Genomic DNA, 18169 nt, shown 5'->3' on the forward strand with positions numbered 1-18169 from the left:
GCCAGAAGGTTTAGTCCAGATACTGTCCTCAGGCAGAATACAGTGTTGTTCTATAACCCTAAGGAATGTAGAGAAGGAAAAAGAGTTTGTCCTTTCTTCCTCCTTGAGAATCCCAGACCCCTCTCTCCTTGGGGACCCCTAGACTTCTTATCAACCTGCCTAGGAAATGACTGTCTCATTCCCCCCTTTTTCTTTTAGAAGAATTGTTGCCTAGGGAAAAGGGGTGTCACTCTCCTTCCATAACTGCTTCCGAGCTGAGAAGGGGCATTGTCCCTAAATTGGCGAGGCAACATATTCTCCTAATCCTCATATTGAGGATATCTGATCCAGGGGCCCCAAATAGTAGTTGGAGAAAGTTGCAGCAGTAGCAGGAGTTTGAGCAACCATTTGTAACTTAAAAGTTTTCATGCGGCTAGAAACAAATCCAGTTATGCAATTACAGATGCAGGGAGCAAATAGCAAAAACAAGTGAAAATCAAAATTAAAAGTCACATTATGTCCATAGTTTAAGTACAAAGTGTTGCACCAGTCCATTTTAGGGTTGGTAGATGTCATCAGATGAAGAGGCATCGCATGTGATTGTTGTCAAAGGTATTCACAGACTTGGAGAAAGTCCTTTCCTTGAAGTGGAGATGTCCACCACGGGAAGCCTTCCACTGATGAAGAGAATCTTTATAACCTCCTTAGCCTGTTCACTTCAACAGAGAAAAGCCTCAATCCATCCAGTAAAAGTATCTACCCAAACATGTAAGCAAGAATATCCATTAGCTTTTGGCATGTGAGTAAAATCAATTTCCCAGTCCTCTCCAGGATACTTCCCACTTCGTTGTAATCCAGATTTTGCTAGCTTTTCAGTCTTTGGGTTATTTTTCTGACAAATCTCACACCTTTTGATAATATTCTTTAAAGTTTTCTTTACATTCTTACCTTGGCCATGCAGTATCACATAGGAGGACCAGGTGTGCCTTCTTTAAGCCCTGGGGATCAAGTCTATCCCAGTTTTTCAGGATACAGTTCAAAGGAGTGAGGCTGGAATTGTTAGCTCCCATCTTGTCCTGAAGGATCCCGGACGAGCCCCCAAGATGAAAGTTTGTTGTTGAATCACGACACCGGGATTCTTGGCCCCCGGAGGAGAAGAATTCAATCCGGGGCCAGAGACGAGGCTTGATCGCTCAGAGCTTTTGTGTAATAAAGTTTTATTAAAGTATAAAGGAGATAGAGAAAGCTTCTGACATAGGCATCAGAAGGGGGCAGAAAGAGTACCCCCATCTTAATTTGTATTAGAGCTGCTCCTGGCCTGACACCCAGGCTGGTCTGCTCAGGAAACCACATGATGTTATCACGTTTTTGTATTTTTTGTTTAATATGTTTATAAAATCAGAGCCTGGGAACGGGAGGCAGCTTTGGGAGCTAATGGGCACGGCAGTGTGATCACTCAACAGTAGAATCAACATCTCATGGCAAACAGAAACAAAATTTTGTATGCGCCCCTGCCCCACCCACTCCAGCCTCAGACCTGGAAATTCTGAGACTCCTGCCCAGCAATCTGTATTTTAATAAGCACTCCAGGAGATCAGGATACTAAAACTTGAATACTGATTACGGAAACTCTTTTCTAAAAAACTCCGACCAGCTGTCAAAAAATGAGAGCACTCTTCCCGGGGCAAAGCTTGTGAAATTCTAACATCTTCCTCTCCCATCCATTTTCCAGACTCTTTCTGTTTGCCTTGGACATTAACTCTTATTTTATGAGATCACAACTTATAAAATTATAAGAAATTTTTAATCCTTAATACACTGCCTGACCCCTGCTGAGACCTGAGGGGCGCTCTTTTGTTTGCCAACTGTCTTAGATCAGGTTATTTCAACAAGGATTCCCAGGATGAACCATGCCATATATAGATTTGATTTCTTGTTACCTTAAAGTAATACTTCCTAACCTTGTCCCAGATTCTAGGGGTGAACCTGACCTGAAGACGGTATCAATTTATTTGTGTTCCTACTATGTTAGCTGACCTCACTTTTGCTTGGATCAGATATACGGCCTAATCATCTTCTCCCTCCCTCCCAAGAGAAAAAAAAGAAAACATAAAGAAACAAAACTGCAGACTGATGTCTAACGCTTCCAAACCCGGAAGAGTTTCCAGGATTGTCGGACAGAGTGAGATTGTTGTGAAATGCAGAAGCTTAAACTGTATACAGCATATTTTATTTTCTGGCTGCCCTGCACCTTAGTTCTCCAAGCAGGGATCGAATGCACACCCTCTGCATTGGAAGGGCGGAGTCTTAGCCACCGGACCACCAGGGAAGTAAAGCGTATTTCGCTCTAGGTGTATGCACATGAGCGCAGGCTCAGTCATGTTCCACTCTGCAACCCCACCAGGCTCCTCTGTCCTTGGGCTTTTCCGGGCAAGAATACGGGAGTGGGGTATGCCCTCCTCCAAGGGATCTTCCCGACCCAGGGATGGAACCCGAGACTCCTGTTTTGCAGACGGGTTTTTTTTTTACCACTGAGCCACCTGGGAAGCCCATTTAAGTTTACATTCGGTGATTAAGAGGTTTTCCAGAGTAAGCTCTGTGGGTTGCAGATGAGGGGAAAGTAGGTCCCAGATTGAGTCGTTTATTCCAAATGCCTCAGGGCCTGAGTTAGTGGTGGATTTAGTCCTCCCGGTCCAGAGGACCCCCCCAGCTGGTAGCTGACAGGCGAGTGGCAACTGGATGTGGCAGAGCGGGCCTTCCAGCCGCGTACCTGCTGGGAAGACGGACCCCAGGGAAGGCGGAGGAGACCCTGGATCCCCAGAGGGAACGAAGGAAGCAGGGTTGGTTTATTTAACGAAATGCAGTTTTCGTTATTCCGGAAAACTAATAAAAGTTTAAAAATACTTACCGATCCCTCCCACCCCACCTTGGCTTTCCCCGCGCAAAATGTATACCCAAACTAACATTAGAGGTGTTAAAACGGCAGATCAAGGGCATACACAGTTGAGGTCACCCGGCGATGACTGAGCGTCTTACCCCCAAACCTCGAAGTTTCCAACGCGTTTCCTTTGTTAGCTCACTGGCTGGATTCCAGCCGCCACCCCCCAAGCACCCCGCTCGGCCCGGGCGCGAGGGTCGGCTTCGCCCGACTGAAGCCCGGCCGGTGGGCCCCGCGGCGCGTGCGGCCCCGGCGCCCACTCTCGCGGCCCAGGCGAGGGCAGGCAGCCGGCTCCCCCCACGCCCGGCGGGACCCCCGCGGCCGCCCGGGGCTGGTGAACACCGAAGGCCGCGGGAGTGCGGTCCTTCGGGCTGCAGGGGGCGCTGCGCGCGGCCTCTGGCCCGGCCGCGAGCGCAGCTCTTGTTTAAAGGGTCGGCGGGGCACGTGGCTCGGACGCAGCTCGCGGCCTCCCCGGCAGGAGCTCCGAGGCTGGGCGGCTCCGCTCCGCCTCCGCCGCTGCGCCGCGCCGGCTCCCGGGAGGAGAGCCGCGGAGCGAGGGACGCGGGCAGCCATGGCCGAAGCGGCGCCCGCCCCGGTAAGCGCCCCGCGCGCGGACGCCCAGCCGCGCCGGGCCTCCGCATGGACCCGCGAGGGTCTCGGTCGGGCGGCGGCCCGCGGCGCGGCCTCCTCTCCGCCGCCTCCGCCCCGCGCCCGCGCGTCCGGCCCGCTCGGGCCGCCCGGCTGCCCTCGTCCCGGCCGGGACTTGGGCGGCCCAAACGCCAGGCCGTGCGCGGCGGGTGGGCGGCCCCGACGTCGGGGGAGCGGCCGGACTTTGCGGTCACACTGAAGATGACAAGCCCTCGTCTTGGAACCGAGTGGCGGTCTCCTCCCGTCCATTGTCTCACTGGAGGCCTGGAGGCCCGGCGGCCCGGAGACAGGCCGGGGGGTGGGGCGGGGTGAGGGGGTGGACAGGCACTCCGGCCCCATCGGTTCTGACGACCGAGGTCTGAGGCTGGGCGGGAGGGGAGGGGACGCGCCCAAAGTTGCACACCGAGTCGAGGCCAGAGCCTGACGCCCACCCGGGGCTCCGGAGTTGGGTCCCCTCTCGGGTGCACACGTGCGCTGACAGCTGAGAGAAGGTGTTGAGTGCTGTTTGCTGCAGGGATTGTAGGCGGGTGTTTTTGTTTTTTGTTGTGGTTCATGAAAGATTAGCAGATACTGGAATGTTGGCTGATAATATACAGTGTGTCCAGTTTGGAGAAAATAACCTTTTAGCCTTTTTTTTTGGACATAGTAGAAAAACATTTGTGAAGAGCTCAATCCACCGTGCAAGCGTGCTGAGTCTCTCAGTCGTCTCGGACTCTTTGTGACCCCGTGGACTGTAGCCCACCAGGCTCCTCTGTCCATGGGGTTCTCCAGGCAAGAATACTGGAGTGGGTTGCCATTTCCTTCTCCAGGGGCTCTTCCTTATGCAGGGATCGGCGCCAGCCTCTCTTGGGTTTCCTGCGTTGGCAGGCAGGTTCCTTACCACTGCGACATCAACCCGTATCTACCATTATTAATACATCATAACAAGGTTTTTGAAGCCTTGATTTTTCTAGATGCTGATTATTTTGGATACTTTTTAAGGAGGAAGTTTTCTTTCCTTAAGGAAGACTTCCCTGGTGGCTCAGATGGTAAAGTGTCTGCCTACAATTTGGGAGACCTGGGTTCAACCCCTGAGTCCATGGCCTCACAAAGAGTCAGACGTGACTTCACTTTTACTTTCTTTTTCTTTCCTCTTTGGTGAGTTTGGTGTGTGTGTGTGTTTTTAAGGGCTCTCTGAGTGCAAGGGCAAAAAAGAGGATGGGCCTTCTTGGGACTTACAGCCCTGCTCCCTGGGGGAAGCCCCCAGCAAGGCCTTTCCCTGGGGCTACAGGTGTCATCTTCAACTCCCACTTAGCCCAGGACCACTTTCTCAGCACTTTTCCTGGTCCTTCTCATCCACCTCTCTCCTTCTGCTCTCTTGCAGCAACCTGAGATCCCCAAAACATTCACCCAACAGGATAGACTTGCCCTCAGCTTTCATTAGCCCCTGGTATCACACTGTTAATTTGACTGTCTAGGTACATAACTTTTCTCCAGCACAAGGAAGAACTGCATAATTTTTTTCTGCATCCCCATGGTACTGACTGTTGACAGGTGTTTAGTCATTGATATTGAATGACTGTTTAATTGTTTAGTCACTCACTCATTCACTCAGTAGGCATTTACTGAGCATCTGCTGTGAATGAGGCACTCTTTTAGAAGCTGGGAATACAGCGGTGAATAATACATACCTTCATGGAGCTGATGTCCTCATGGATCTTATGTTCTCATGGGAAACAACACAAGCCGTAACAGGAAGGGCCAGCAGGGGTCCTAGTTTAGATGTGTCCTTGGTGAAGGTCTCTGTGAGGCAGTGTTTAAGCTGGAGTCTCAAAGAAGAGGGAGCCAGGCGTAAAGAGGGGTGAGGGAAGCGCTCAGGCAAACGGAGAGGAGAGAGCCAGGTACATCATAAGAATCCCAAGAGGCTAGGGGAGCTGGCCTGTAGTTAGCACCCAGGAGGATATAAAGTCAAGGAGGTAGGCTGGGATAAGACGTTTCGATTTTATTCTGGGTACACCAGGAAGCTATCAGTCAGGGGACTAAAATGCTCTAGTCTGTATTTAAAAGATTACTGGTCAGCTTGTGGAAAATTGATTGCGAGGGAAGAAGGGTGAACTGGGGAAACCAACCGGGCAGAGTAGCAGCGGTTCCGGGCAAAGGTGACTGGGGCTTGGACTAGTCATGGCAGAGTAGGAGAGAAAAGGGTGGACTTGAGATACTTTTAGAAGATGCGCAGTTAGGCCTTGATGGTGATCTGACCATGGGGATGAGTACAGTGAAGGGCTGAAGTGGTCCCTCTGTCCAGCAAGGCTTTTAGCGAGACGAACTGGGCTGAGGCCTGGTCATCAGGCCCTGAGGTCAGCTGAGGTACTTCAGAAGCCCTTTTCCAAGACATTGAGTTCACTTCAGTTGCTCAATCGTGTCCGACTCTTTGTGACCCCATGGACTGCAGCACACCAGGCTTCCCTGTCCATCATCAACTCCCGGAGCTTACTCAAACTCATGTCCATTGAGTTGGTGGGTAGCCATTCCTTTCTTCAGGGGATCTTCCCAACCCAGGGATCAAACTCAGGTCTCCCGCACTGCGGGCAGATTCTTTACAGCAGAGCCACAAGGGAAGCCCAAGAAGACTGGGGTGGGTTGCCATGCCCTCCTCCAGTGGATCTTTCTGACCCAGGAATCAAACCGGGGTCTCCTGCATTGTAGGCAGATTCTTTACCAACTGAACTATCAGGGAAGCCCCCAAGACGCTGAAGGACAATGTAATGAACAGCGTGGAGCAGAAAGGCCATGTGAACGACTTACTGCACCCCTGAGTTGGACCCACCGTCAGCTCAACATCCTCCTCGTTGTCAACAACACAGGGCTCACGTTTATTGTTTGCCACATTGGACATCGTCATGTTAAGTGTTTACTACACCAGTATCATTAATTCTCGCAATCCCATCATGTAGGTATTATTATTACCCCATTTTACAGATGTGGGGTTGGAGTTGAAATGCATAACAAGCTTTGCAGAGCTCAGCCAGCTTGTGAGTAGTACCACTGCCACCTAGCTTCTGAGTGTCAGCAGAGGAGACCAAGACCAGGAAGGGAAGTCACCTGTGCTAGGTGACAGATGCTTTTCCTCCTGATTCCCACTTGCTAACACCCTGGTCTAGCCTCTCCTTGAAGGTGGATATCCCCCCTGCTCCTCCCTCTCCTCCACTTCCTGCTGGGTCCTCAGGTTCCCAGGTGGGGCTTCACCTGGGAAGGTGCCATTCTGAGGTTTCTCTTTGAGATGGACATCTCACTGGATAATTGTGATCATATCTCCCCTTGCTCTTGCTGGACAGGCTCCAGAGAGGGACAAACTAACAGGGGATGAAAGGCCTTCGATTCCTTCTCCATCACCCCAGCCCGCCGCTGAGAAGAATTCCTATCTCTACTCCACGGAGATCACACTGTGGACGGTGGTGGCCGCCATCCAGGCCTTGGAAAAGAAGGTGGATTCCTGCCTGACCCGCCTGCTGACTCTGGAGGGGCGGACGGGAACAGCCGAGAAAAAGCTGGCTGACTGCGAGAAGACGGCCGTGGAGTTCGGGAACCAGCTGGAGGGCAAGTGGGCCATGCTGGGGACCCTGCTGCAGGAGTACGGGCTGCTGCAGAGGCGGCTGGAGAACGTGGAGAACCTGCTGAGGAACAGGAACTTCTGGATCCTGCGGCTGCCCCCGGGCAGCAAGGGCGAGGCCCCCAGGGTAAGCCCTGGGCACCAGGGGTGGGACAGCCTGCGGCCCCTGCCCATCAGTGTGCGGGTGAGCCTGATGACCCTGTGGTTCCAGGTGCCCGTGACCTTTGATGACGTGGCCGTGTATTTCTCTGAGCCGGAGTGGGGCAAGCTGGACGAGTGGCAGAAGGAGCTGTACAAGCACGTGATGAGGGGCAACTACGAGATGCTGGTCTCCCTGGGTAAGGCTGTCCAGATGGTGCTCGGGGCCCCTGCCCACAGATGGGCCTCCTGCAGGCTGAGTCTCAGCTTTGGTTTCTGTTCCTCCAGGTGTCACTGCGTCTCTGGGCACCTGGGTGGTGGGTGTCCAGTCTTGACCCCAGCTCTCTCTCTACTCTGCACGCAGATTATGCCATCTCCAAACCAGACATCCTCACCCGGATGGAGAGGGGAGAGGAACCTTGTCCTGAAGGCCCGTGGGGCCGGGAGGAAGGGAACGAGAGAGAGGAAGCGTGCCCCAGGAGGCCAGGTGCAGGTGAGTGGGGGCGTGGCCGGGGCTGGGGACAGTGCATGCGTGTCCCCGCCCTCCTGCACTTCCCACACTGCGAGGCCAGGAAGGAGCGCAGGCTCCTTATCTCAGGGTAGGCCACGCTCTGGCTGCCGTCACCTGTTTTACCTACCCCCTGCCCCTCACCTCTGGCACCCCCCAACCTATTCTCTGTATCTGTGATCTTGTCTTTGTTTGTTGTTTAAAGATTTATTTATTAAGTTTTGGCTTCGCTGGGTCTTTGCTCCTACATGTGGGCTTTCTCCAGTTGCAGCAGGAGGGGGCTGCTCTCTAGTTTCCGCGGATGGGCTTCCCAATGCGGTGGTTTCTCTTATCGAGGAGCACGGGCTCTGGGGAGCATGGGCGCAGTAGTCGGGGCAGGTGGGCTCGGTAGTTGCAGCTCACAGACTCTATAGAGTGCTGCCTCAGTGGTTGTGATGCAGGGGCTTAGTTGCTCTGTGGCCTGTGGGATCTTTCTGGACCAGGGATCCTTCCCGTATGTCTGTGTCTCCTGCATTGGCAGGCAGATTCTTGACCACTGGACCACCAGGGAAGCCCCTCTTTGTTTTTTTTTGTTTTTTCTCCTACTGCTATACATTTATTAAAAAGTTCAAAAATTTTAAAAGACTAAACATACTGGCGAGGATATGGAAGACTTGGAAGTCCCAAACTCTTCTGGTAGGAATACAAAAGGAAACAACCATTTTAGTTCATGGTACGTGCTGATGTGCTCGGTCCTGGCTGACTCTTTGTGATCCCATGGACTGTAGCTTGCCGAGCTCCTCTGTCCATGGAATTTTCCAGGCAAGAATATTGGAATGGGTTACCATTTCCTACTCCATCTTTGTTTGTTTTTAATAGATTCCATGTATGAGTGAGATCGCTTTCTCTGTCTGACCTATTTCACTTAGCAAAATACCCTAAAGTTTGTTGCAAATGACAGGATTTCATTCTTTTTTATGGCTGAATAATATTCCATTATATTTATATATGTATATACATACATACATACACACACACATAGATACACACCACACTTTCTTTATCCGTTCATCTATTGGTTCAGTTCAGTTCACTTCAGTCGCTCAGTTGTGTCCGACTCTTTGCGACCCCATGAATCACAGCACGCCAGGCCTCCCTGTCCATCACCATCTCCTGGAGTTCACTCAGACTCACGTCCATCAAGTCCGTGATGCCATCCAGCCATCTCATCCTCGGTCGTCCCCTTCTCCTCCTGCCCCCAATCACTCCCGGCATCAGAGTTTTTTCTAATGAGTCAACTCTTCTCATGAGGTGGCCAAAGTACTGGAGTTTCAGCTTTAGCATCATTCCTTCCAAAGAAATCCCAGGGTTGATCTCCTTCAGAATGGACTGGTTGGATCTCCTTGCAGTCCAAAGGACTCTCAAGAGTCTTCTCCAACACCACAGTTCAAAAGCATCAATTCTTCGGCGCTCAGCCTTCTTCTATCGGTACCCTTAAGTTATTTTCATATTTTAGCTATTGTAAAGAATGCCGCAGTGTGCAGTGAACATTGGTGTGCAGATATCTTTTTGAATTAGTTTTTGTTTTCTTTGGAAAAATACCTACATCGCTGGATCTTATGGTAGTTCTATTTTTAATTTTTTGAAGAATCCCTATACTGTTTTCCCTTGTTGCTGAGACATTTTACATCCCCAACAACAGAGCACAGAGTTTTCCTTTTCTGCATATCCTTGTCATTTCTGGTCTTTTTGAAAATAGCTATTCTGACATGTAAGGTGATGTCTCATTGTGGTTTTGATTTGCATTTCCCTGATGGTTAGTGATGTTTTGCATCTTTTCATGTGCCTACTGCCCATCTGTACATCTTCTTTGGGAAATGTCTGTTCAGATACTCAGATCTTCAAATGTTAATTGAATTTTTGTTTTGCTATTGAGTTGTGTGAGTTCTTTATGTATTTTGGATCTTAACCCCTTATCAGGTGAATGATTTGCAAATATTTTCTTTCATTCAGTAGGTTGCATTTTCATTTTGTTGATGGTCCCTTTTCTATGTAGAAGCTTTTTAGTTTGATGTATTTCCCCTTGTTTATATTTAGTTTGATGTCCCTTTTTTTATATTGAATCCCAAAAAAATCTTTGCCAAAACTGATGTCAAGGAGCTTACTGCCTGTGTTTTCTGCTTGGAGTCTTGTAGTTTCATGTCTCACTCAGTTGCCTTTCTTTTTGTGATTATCAGCTTTATCTTTCTATTATAAAATTCCCCATCAACTTTTCACCTAAGGAGTTTAATGGCCATTGAAGACTTGCCTGGATTCATTACTGAATTAGGGGTTGTAAAATGGTGAAATTTGGTCATTACTTTGGCGCCTAATAGGGCTTCCCTGTTAGGTGCCCTGCCCTGCTGCAGTCCATGGGGTCGCAGAGAGTCAGAGACGACTGAGTGACTGAACTGAACTGAGGGCTTCCCAGGTGGTGCAGTGGTAAAGAATCCACCTGCCAATGCAGAAGGTGCAAGAGACGCAAGTTCAATCCCTGCGTTAGGAAGATCCCCTGAAAGAGGAAATGGCAACCCACTTCAGCATTCTTGCCTGGAAAAGTCCATGGACAGAGGAGCTGAGTAGACTACATTCCAGGGGGTCACAAAGAGTCAGACATGGCTGAGCATGCGGGCGTCAGCACCTAGTAGCTGAAATTCTTTTATAAAGAATAATTTCCCTAACCAGCTCTTTTAATTACCTTGAAATATAGTCTGTACAGAAAAGGCAGGTTAGCTGCTTAAATATCTCTTGTCATCAATTTTCGAAATGAAGAGTTGCTTCCTTAGAAGTCTCCAATGGTGGCCAATACTTGGGCTTTTCTTTCTTCCTTTTTTTATTTTATAACTTTGTAGGTGAATGTTTTATACATGCAGTCCTTTGCAACCATTATTTTCATGCTTACATTGTCCCATTCTTGGCTCTTGGGAACCCCTTCAAGTTGACCTATAGGTCATTTTGATGTAACTTCAGTGGCATTCAGACACACAAGATGTATCATTTACATTCCCATCAGTGTTGTGAAAGAGGGCCTCTTTCCCCACAGCCTTGCCACTAGGGAATGTGGTCATACTCGTAGGATTTTAGTCTGCGTGATAGGTAAGGAATATTTCAGTGCGCTGCTGCTGCTGCTAAGTTGCTTCAGTCGTGTCCGACTCTGTGCAACCCCATAGACGGCAGCCCACCAGGCTCCCCTGTCCCTGGGATTCTCCAGGCAAGAACACTGGAGTGGGTTGCCATTTCCTTCTCCAATGCATGAAAGTGAAAAGTGAAAGTGAAGTCGCTCAGTCGTGTCTGACTCTTTGCGATCCCATGGACTGCAACCCACCAGGCTCCTCCATCCATGGGATTTTCCAGGCAAGAGAACTGGAGTGGGGTGCCATTGCCTTCTCCGTATTTCAGTGTAGTTTAAAAAGATAGATTTTTTTAGAAATAATTCACAGACTATACAGTTCACCTATTTAAAGCATACAGTTCAGTAAAAGGGAAAGAGAAAGTCGCGTCTGACTCAAATTCTCCAGGCCAGAATATTGGAGTGGGTAGCCTTTCCCTTCTCCAAGGGATCTTCCCAACCCAGGGATTGGACCCAGGTCTCCAGCATTGCAGGCAGATTCGTTACCATCTGAGCCACTAGGGAAGCCCAAGAATACTAGCATGGGTAGCCTATCCCTTCTCCAGTGGATCTTCCTGACACAGGAATCGAACCGGGGTCTCCTGCATTGCAGGTGGATTCTTCACCAACTGAGCTATGAGGGAAGCCCCCTTTCACTTGCACTTTCAGTGGTTCCTAGAATAGTCATAGATAAGTGCAGCCACAGTCCATTTTATCACATTTTTTGTCACCTCAGAAACAAGCCCTGTATCTTTCAGCTATCACCTGAACCCCTTCCAAGCCCCCTAGTCCTAGCAACAACAAACCGGCTTTCTGATTCTATAGATTGGCTGATTCTGGACATTTCCTATAAGTAGAATCATATAATACATGATCTTCCACGTCTGTCTTCTTTCATTTATAATGTTCTCAAGGTTCATCTGTATTGTACTGTGTATCAGCACTTTATTTTTTTTCTCACTTTAATCAAATGCGTATAACATAAGATTAACCATATTGACTGTAAGTGTACAGTTCAGTGATACTAAATACATTCACATGTTGTGCAACCATCACCAACATTCATCTCTTACTCCTTTCGTCTCGTCAGACTGGAATTCTGCTCCATCAAACAGTGACTCTCCCCCTTTGTCAGCCCCTGGCCACCACAATTCTCCTTTCTGTCCCTTTGAACTTGAGTTCTCTAAGTAAGCACTTCATGTAAGTGGAATCATAAAGTATTTGTGTTTGTATGACTGGCTTATTTCACTTAGCATAACATCATCAAGGTTCATCTATGTCATAGCATATTGTTTGAATTTTTGCCTTATTAAGACTTTTATTATATTGAGGTAGTTTCTTTCTATTCTTAATTTTTGGAGTGATTTTTTTTCATAAAAGGGTATTGGATTTTGTCAGATACTTTTTCTGCATTAACTGAGATAATCATATGTTTATTTTTTTTTCTCCCCATCATTCTCAGTGTGGTATATTCCATTGATCTAGTTTCACATGTTGAACCATCCTTGCATTCCAGGAATAAATTTCCACTTGGTTGTGCTATTTAATCTTTTTATCGTGCTGTCCAATTCAGGTTGCTGGCATCTTGTTCAGGGTTTTTGCATCAATGTTCGTAAAGAATATTGGTCTGTAATTTTCTCGTAGTGTCTGTCTAGCTATGGTACTGGTATAGTTTTGTTTATGGGCCATTTTAATTTTTCATTCTGTGAAATATTCATGTCTCTTCCACTTAGAAACTTTTTTAAAAAATGCATACTTTCTAGGCCCACCTAGAACTAACTGAGGGGAATCTTGGGGGGTGCTCCGCAGGGGATCTTTATACACCAGCCTGCTGGAGGACTTGGGTTTGGGAACTGCTATTAAACTGTCTCGAGCCAGGACTCCCTAAAAAAAGCCAGATCTTTGGTCCTGTGTGTCACGGTACTGTCGGATACCGTAACATACTATATGTACCATTTCTTTTCCTCTTTAGCCTGGAATCTAGTTCCTAGACGATCAGTGAGGTTCACTTCATTGTCATACCCCATGGCCAGGTGACTGCAGTCAGCCGCTCCCCAGAGTCCTGGGAGACCTCTGCGTCGCCCTTAGTGGCACTGATTTGCATTCCCCAGGCCTTCCTCCATGCCCAGAGCAGATCCCCAGCCCGGTCAGCCCTGCCCAGGAGGAGCCGAAAGAAGGTCAGGCCCTGGAGCACCAGCGAGACTGGGAAGCAAGGGTGACCCCGCCAGAACCGGGCGCTGGTGAGTGAGGGCCGCTGGGAGGCTGTGCCAGCGGGGCCTGACAAGCGGAACTGAGAAGAGGCGCTGCAGCTCGAGGGTGGGAGAGACGGCTGGGGGCGGCCAGGCTGCTCTGCGCCGGACAGGCTTCCCAGGAAACGGCCCCAAGCTGGGTCTTAGAGGTGGATTTTGCTGGGAACATAGGGTGTTTTCGGCAGGAGAACACAGCCTGAGCAATGGTGTGAGTTCCTCAGGTATGTTGGGGGCCAGATACACCAGTTTGGCTAGAGTGAAGAAGGGCACAGGAGTGGGGCGTGGGGCCTCTGCAGGGAGTGAGGACCATCAGGTCAGCGGAGCAGTACGACTTGTGTGTCTGGCACGGTGCCAGCCTGTGCGGCCCTCAGTGAGTGTCCTCCTTCGGAAGGTCTCTGGGGCCTCTGTGGCTCCAGTCACCCCTCCCAGTGTTCTGTGCTTTTGTTTAGAGGAACATTCTTGCCCGTCCTGTCACAAAAACGGCTTATAATCCAGAGAGCACCTAGCAGATAACCCAGAGCCTTGTTTTCTGTCTCCAGACTGCTCTTTTGCTAACTTGGTGATCCCCCTCCCTGCCAGCCTGCCCATTCAGTCTCTGGGGCGCTTTCTGTCCGTTTACTTCTGTGCTTCTTCCCCACTGGCTATGGGCCCCTCTGAATATGGGTGGCACCCCACCATTCCCTGTGTCCGTCCTTCCCAGCCAGTGTGTCAGAGGACTAGACTTTCTTATTGTCCCTGCTCTGGCTCTGGGCCCTGGGGCCTCCCCAAACCCTCTGTCCTTTTGAGGCCCATCAGGGAGGCCTCCTGAAGCTTAGGGGCCAGGTGTTAGCACCACCTGCGTGGGAGCTGGGGGTATGGCCTTTGCCGCACCCCTCTCACCTTGGAGGCAGAGGTTGGGGGGCTGGAGGTGGGGAGCCACCACCCTTGGGACAGAACGTGGCGCTTCCTCTTCCTGGCCCTGGAGCTGGAGCACGTCCTGGGCCTGCTGGGGGATGGCTGTGTCTCCTTCTGGGGCCGGCGGCCGGGAAAGGCCTTCACAGGACTCCCTCTCACAGGGCCCCCAGCCGGCGTCAGCATTCTGTCTTCAGTTAAACGGGAGGAAGACTCTTCAGATGGGGAGTCACCAACCTGCCCTCCCAGGGACATCCTGCCCAGCTTGGGGCCAGGTGAGTGAAGGGAGGAGGCCCCATGGCCTCAGCGGGGCCTCGGGAGACCTCGGGGCCCCTCTGGGAGTGGGTGTGGGCTTGCATGATGGACCTGGGGAGGGCTTTCCTCTGGAGGGCACCTCCCTCACCCCCAAGTATTACTTCCTGGGGCTCTGAGGACCCCGGTCACCTGTGGTCCGGTTTTTCCCCATCGCTGTCTGCTCTGGCTGGGAAGGTGTTGCTTGCAGACAAGCCGCGAGCTGCCAGGGGGCAGTCAGGTGGCAGAGGCCACCTCACGGCCGCCCTGTGACACAGCCCAGCTGGACCGCCTCTCACGTCTTAACAGTTTGAGTGTGGAGGCCTGTGATTGAAATTAGTTCTTCCTGCTGAGAGTCTGTGCATATTCTGTGAACTGGCCTTACAACCTGATAAGCAGGAAAAAGTAAAGCGATTATTGCCTATTCTGGCCCAATAGAAAGGGATCCAGCCTGCCCCCATTCCACCCGGGTTCCGGCTTTGGGGGAGGCACGTGCGTGATCTGGGTCCCCCGTGCGGTTGTGGGTGGCCTCAGATGAAGAGACCTGGCAGGTTTGCCTCTTCAGAGAAGAGGGCCTGAGACCCTCACTGGTTCCTAAGCCCGAGGATACCATGGCAGCCTATTCAGTGCAACAAGGTTTTTTACCTCAAAGTTTAGATAATTCTTAGACTCTTAATGATTCTGTAGCTGGAGGACTAAGTTAAAAACAGTGGGTCGTTTCTAACGTAGAAATGAGGTTCTGCCATGAGTTATCTGTGAGGACTCCTAGGTGAGCCGTGAGCAGAGAACCCACAGTCTTGCTGTCGGGTGCTGCCCTGGGGGCTTACCAGTTAACAGCTCTCATCCTCAGTGGTCTCCCAGCTTGTGGTTTAAGCTCAGGCTTCAGCGACAATGGAATCACTCCTGTCCTGAACCTTGGAAGTTGCCTGTTGAGGGTGGAGGTATTCGTTCTCATAGGCAGGGGTCCAGGTTCGCTGTCACCGGGGAGCCGACTCTGTGGTCTGGCAGGTAAGGCTGGCGGATGCTGGTGTGGGGGTGGGGGTCGGTCAGAGAAGAGTGTGGTTGGGGGCTGGCTCCAGAGGAAGCCGGAGGAGCAGCAGATGGAGGATGTGGGAGAACACAGGGCTCCAGGCAGGACTGAGGCCAGGGCCTGCCCCCCCACCCCCCCGCCCCGGCCATGGCGACCCCTGCGAGCTGGGGCTGAGACCACCCGTCGCTGCCTTCAGAGTCAGGGGGACCCACCCTGAGGCCCAGCCTGGAAGCCGGGCCTCGTGCCTGCTTTCTGTCACCTGAGAGCACGCTGTGGGGCAGGCGGTGGACAGTTGGTGTGGATTTGCCATGTGGCCCAGTAGCTCTGACCCGGCAGAGTCACTCGCCAGCTCCAGGCATGAAGCCTCTTACAGTCTAGGGGCTATGAGGCCTGCAGCGCTCATTGTCATAGATCAGAGCTAAAGTCTTCAGAACTTTGGAGGGTCCCGTGAAGCCAGCATGTCTCAGGGTTGAGGATATGGGCCTGTCTTTGTCTCCTCTTCATTTTCCATCCATCTGTGTCCCCTGCTCTGAGCCCTGGCCTGGGCTCCTGGTTTTGCAGCGTGGTTTCCCTGCCCCAGGCATGAGAACTCTGGAGCAGGGGCTCAGGGAAGGCGGTGTGGGCCGGGCTGGTGTGTCCGGATCCCGGCTTGGGTCGGGGTGGCAGAGATCAACACCCCGCCCTGACATCAACGCAGACTCCATTTGCCAGGGGGTGATGCTGTGGTTATCAAGACGGAAGCACCATCCGAGGACGAGATGACGCCAGAGCCGCCCTTCCCCGGGGCGTCCCCGAGCCAGGCCGCGTGTGGAATCCCCAAAGGGCCCAGGAGCAGGACTGGGGGTTCTGGCCGGCTTCATGCGGGGGGCATCCCCCGGGCGCGAGCGGGGGACCCCCGGCCCACGGGGGCTGGGGCCCAGCCGCCCCGTGTCCTCCCGCGTCGGCGGGAGCGGGCCTTCCCCTGCCCTGACTGCGGCCAGAGCTTCCGCCTGAAGATCAACCTCACCATTCACCAGCGAAGCCACGTGGAGGAGGAGCACCGGGAGGCCCGGGGCGGCTCGCCCACCGGGTGGGGGGACGCGCACTCGGCACTGGAGCCGGGGGAGGTGGTGGTGCCTGGCCCGGTCATCCGCTGGCTCCCCGAGGAGCGCGAGGGCCGCCGGCCCTTCGTGGGGCGGAGGCCGGCGACAGCCAAGGTGTACCACTGCAGCGAGTGCCTGCGCTTCTTCCAGCAGCGGAAGAGCCTGCTGCTGCACCAGCGCCTGCACACGGGCAACAGCCAGGGCTGGCCCACCTGCCCCTACTGCGGCAAGGCCTTCCGCCGGCCCTCCGACCTCTTCCGGCACCAGCGCATCCACACGGGCGAGCGGCCCTACCGGTGTCCTCAGTGCGGCCGGGCCTTCAACCGCAACCACCACCTAGCGATGCACATGCAGACGCACGCCCGGGGCCAGGTGGGCCCGCCCTGCCCCGGGCCCCCCACTCTCCTCGGGAGCCTGCCCCGGCCCCGGCCCAGCCGCTCGGAGGAAGGCTGACCAACACGAGCCTGCAGTGTCAACCCGTGCCTGACGCTGGTTCCTTCTCGGATGGCTCAGAAGAGATTCCCGCCCCCCGCCTCCCCACCTTTATTCAAATGGGAAGCAGTGGCCTTTATGTTGAGAGTGTATAGGGGTGACCAGATGCCTCAGTTCCTTGTCACTTTTTGCTGCCTTTGCTACATTCCTGACTTATAACGGCTCCATTAAGGCTTAGGGGACTCCACACTTTGGTGGGGGCCTTTGACTAGTAGCATGGAGGGACACGAGAGCCAGGGTGATAGGGGCATTGAGGGCGTGGGGTTTCTCTGTCAACAAGACAAACAGCAGAGTGGACAGAAAGCCTGTAGAAGAGGCGCTGGAAATTTGAATTTGTTACTATTATTTTGAAACTTCTTTTTTAATAGTTTTTCTAAGGGCTTTTGTTAAGTATTGTGTGTGGTTGTAAAGGGGACCAAGATCTCCTGAGGGACAGGAATTAGCCTGCCGCCTCCTTGTGTGGGGATGGCAGAGGCACTGTGCAGACCAGCTGGGGATCCCTGCTGATGGTTGAGCCTCGGCTGCTGCCCTGGAAACCAGGTGTCTTCCTAGATGTGTGTGCTTGGCCCAGAGTGATTCCCAGTATTTCCCGTTCTTTCCTCAGTGGGTGTTCGCATCCGTGATTAACTCTGGTAATCAGCTGAGACTGGGGGGAGCTAAAGCCTGGAGTGGATGACATTTCCCCCAGGGTCTCAGTGTTCATGGGTGTGCACGCTCCATGGACCCACCTGATACCTGGGGGGGGGGGGGGGGGTGTGGGTGGGTCAGGTGCACCATGGGCCCAGGAAGTCCTTCCCCTAGGGAAAGGTCCTACTCAGAGTGAGGCTGGTGACCCAGCGTGGACTGTGGGTTTGCCAGGCCTGACTTGTCATGTTAAAGGATGGAATGTCTTCTAGAACTTGGGGCTCATGGCAGAGTTAGGCCAAGAGATCTAGGTGAAACTTTTAGCCACCACCAGCCTCACATTCCTTATCGGTTAAAGGTGACCCACGTGCATCCTCCACCTTAGATTAGTCATGGTCATAATAGATTTGGAGTCAACAGAACCATAGGCAGCCTAGTTTTGACCTTCCTTTCACCTTCAGGGCCCCCTTCATCTCCAGCCCTTTTTCCACTCAGAATCACTCAAGAAGGACCTTTATTTTCCGGAGTGAGGGGAAGGTCCTTCGGGTGCAGAGTGAGATGAGACTTTCCCTTTGGGCTGTAT

The 18169-nt window shown here is 52.1% G+C and overlaps 1 protein-coding gene across 1 annotated transcript; it reads left to right on the forward strand.

The window, feature by feature from the left end:
- Positions 1 to 3488: 3488 nt before the first annotated feature.
- On the forward strand, positions 3489 to 17493 carry ZNF783 (zinc finger protein 783). The gene is made up of 6 exons (XM_068973383.1): positions 3489 to 3512; positions 6880 to 7281; positions 7366 to 7492; positions 7657 to 7785; positions 13039 to 13167; positions 16100 to 17493. The coding sequence occupies exons 1-6, from the start codon at positions 3489 to 3491 to the stop codon at positions 16921 to 16923; spliced, it is 1635 nt and encodes a 544-aa protein (XP_068829484.1). The 3' UTR covers positions 16924 to 17493.
- The last annotated feature ends 676 nt before the right edge of the window (positions 17494 to 18169 follow it).

Source organism: Capricornis sumatraensis, chromosome 5 (genome assembly GCF_032405125.1).
Source record: "Capricornis sumatraensis isolate serow.1 chromosome 5, serow.2, whole genome shotgun sequence".
NCBI lineage: Eukaryota > Metazoa > Chordata > Mammalia > Artiodactyla > Bovidae > Capricornis > Capricornis sumatraensis.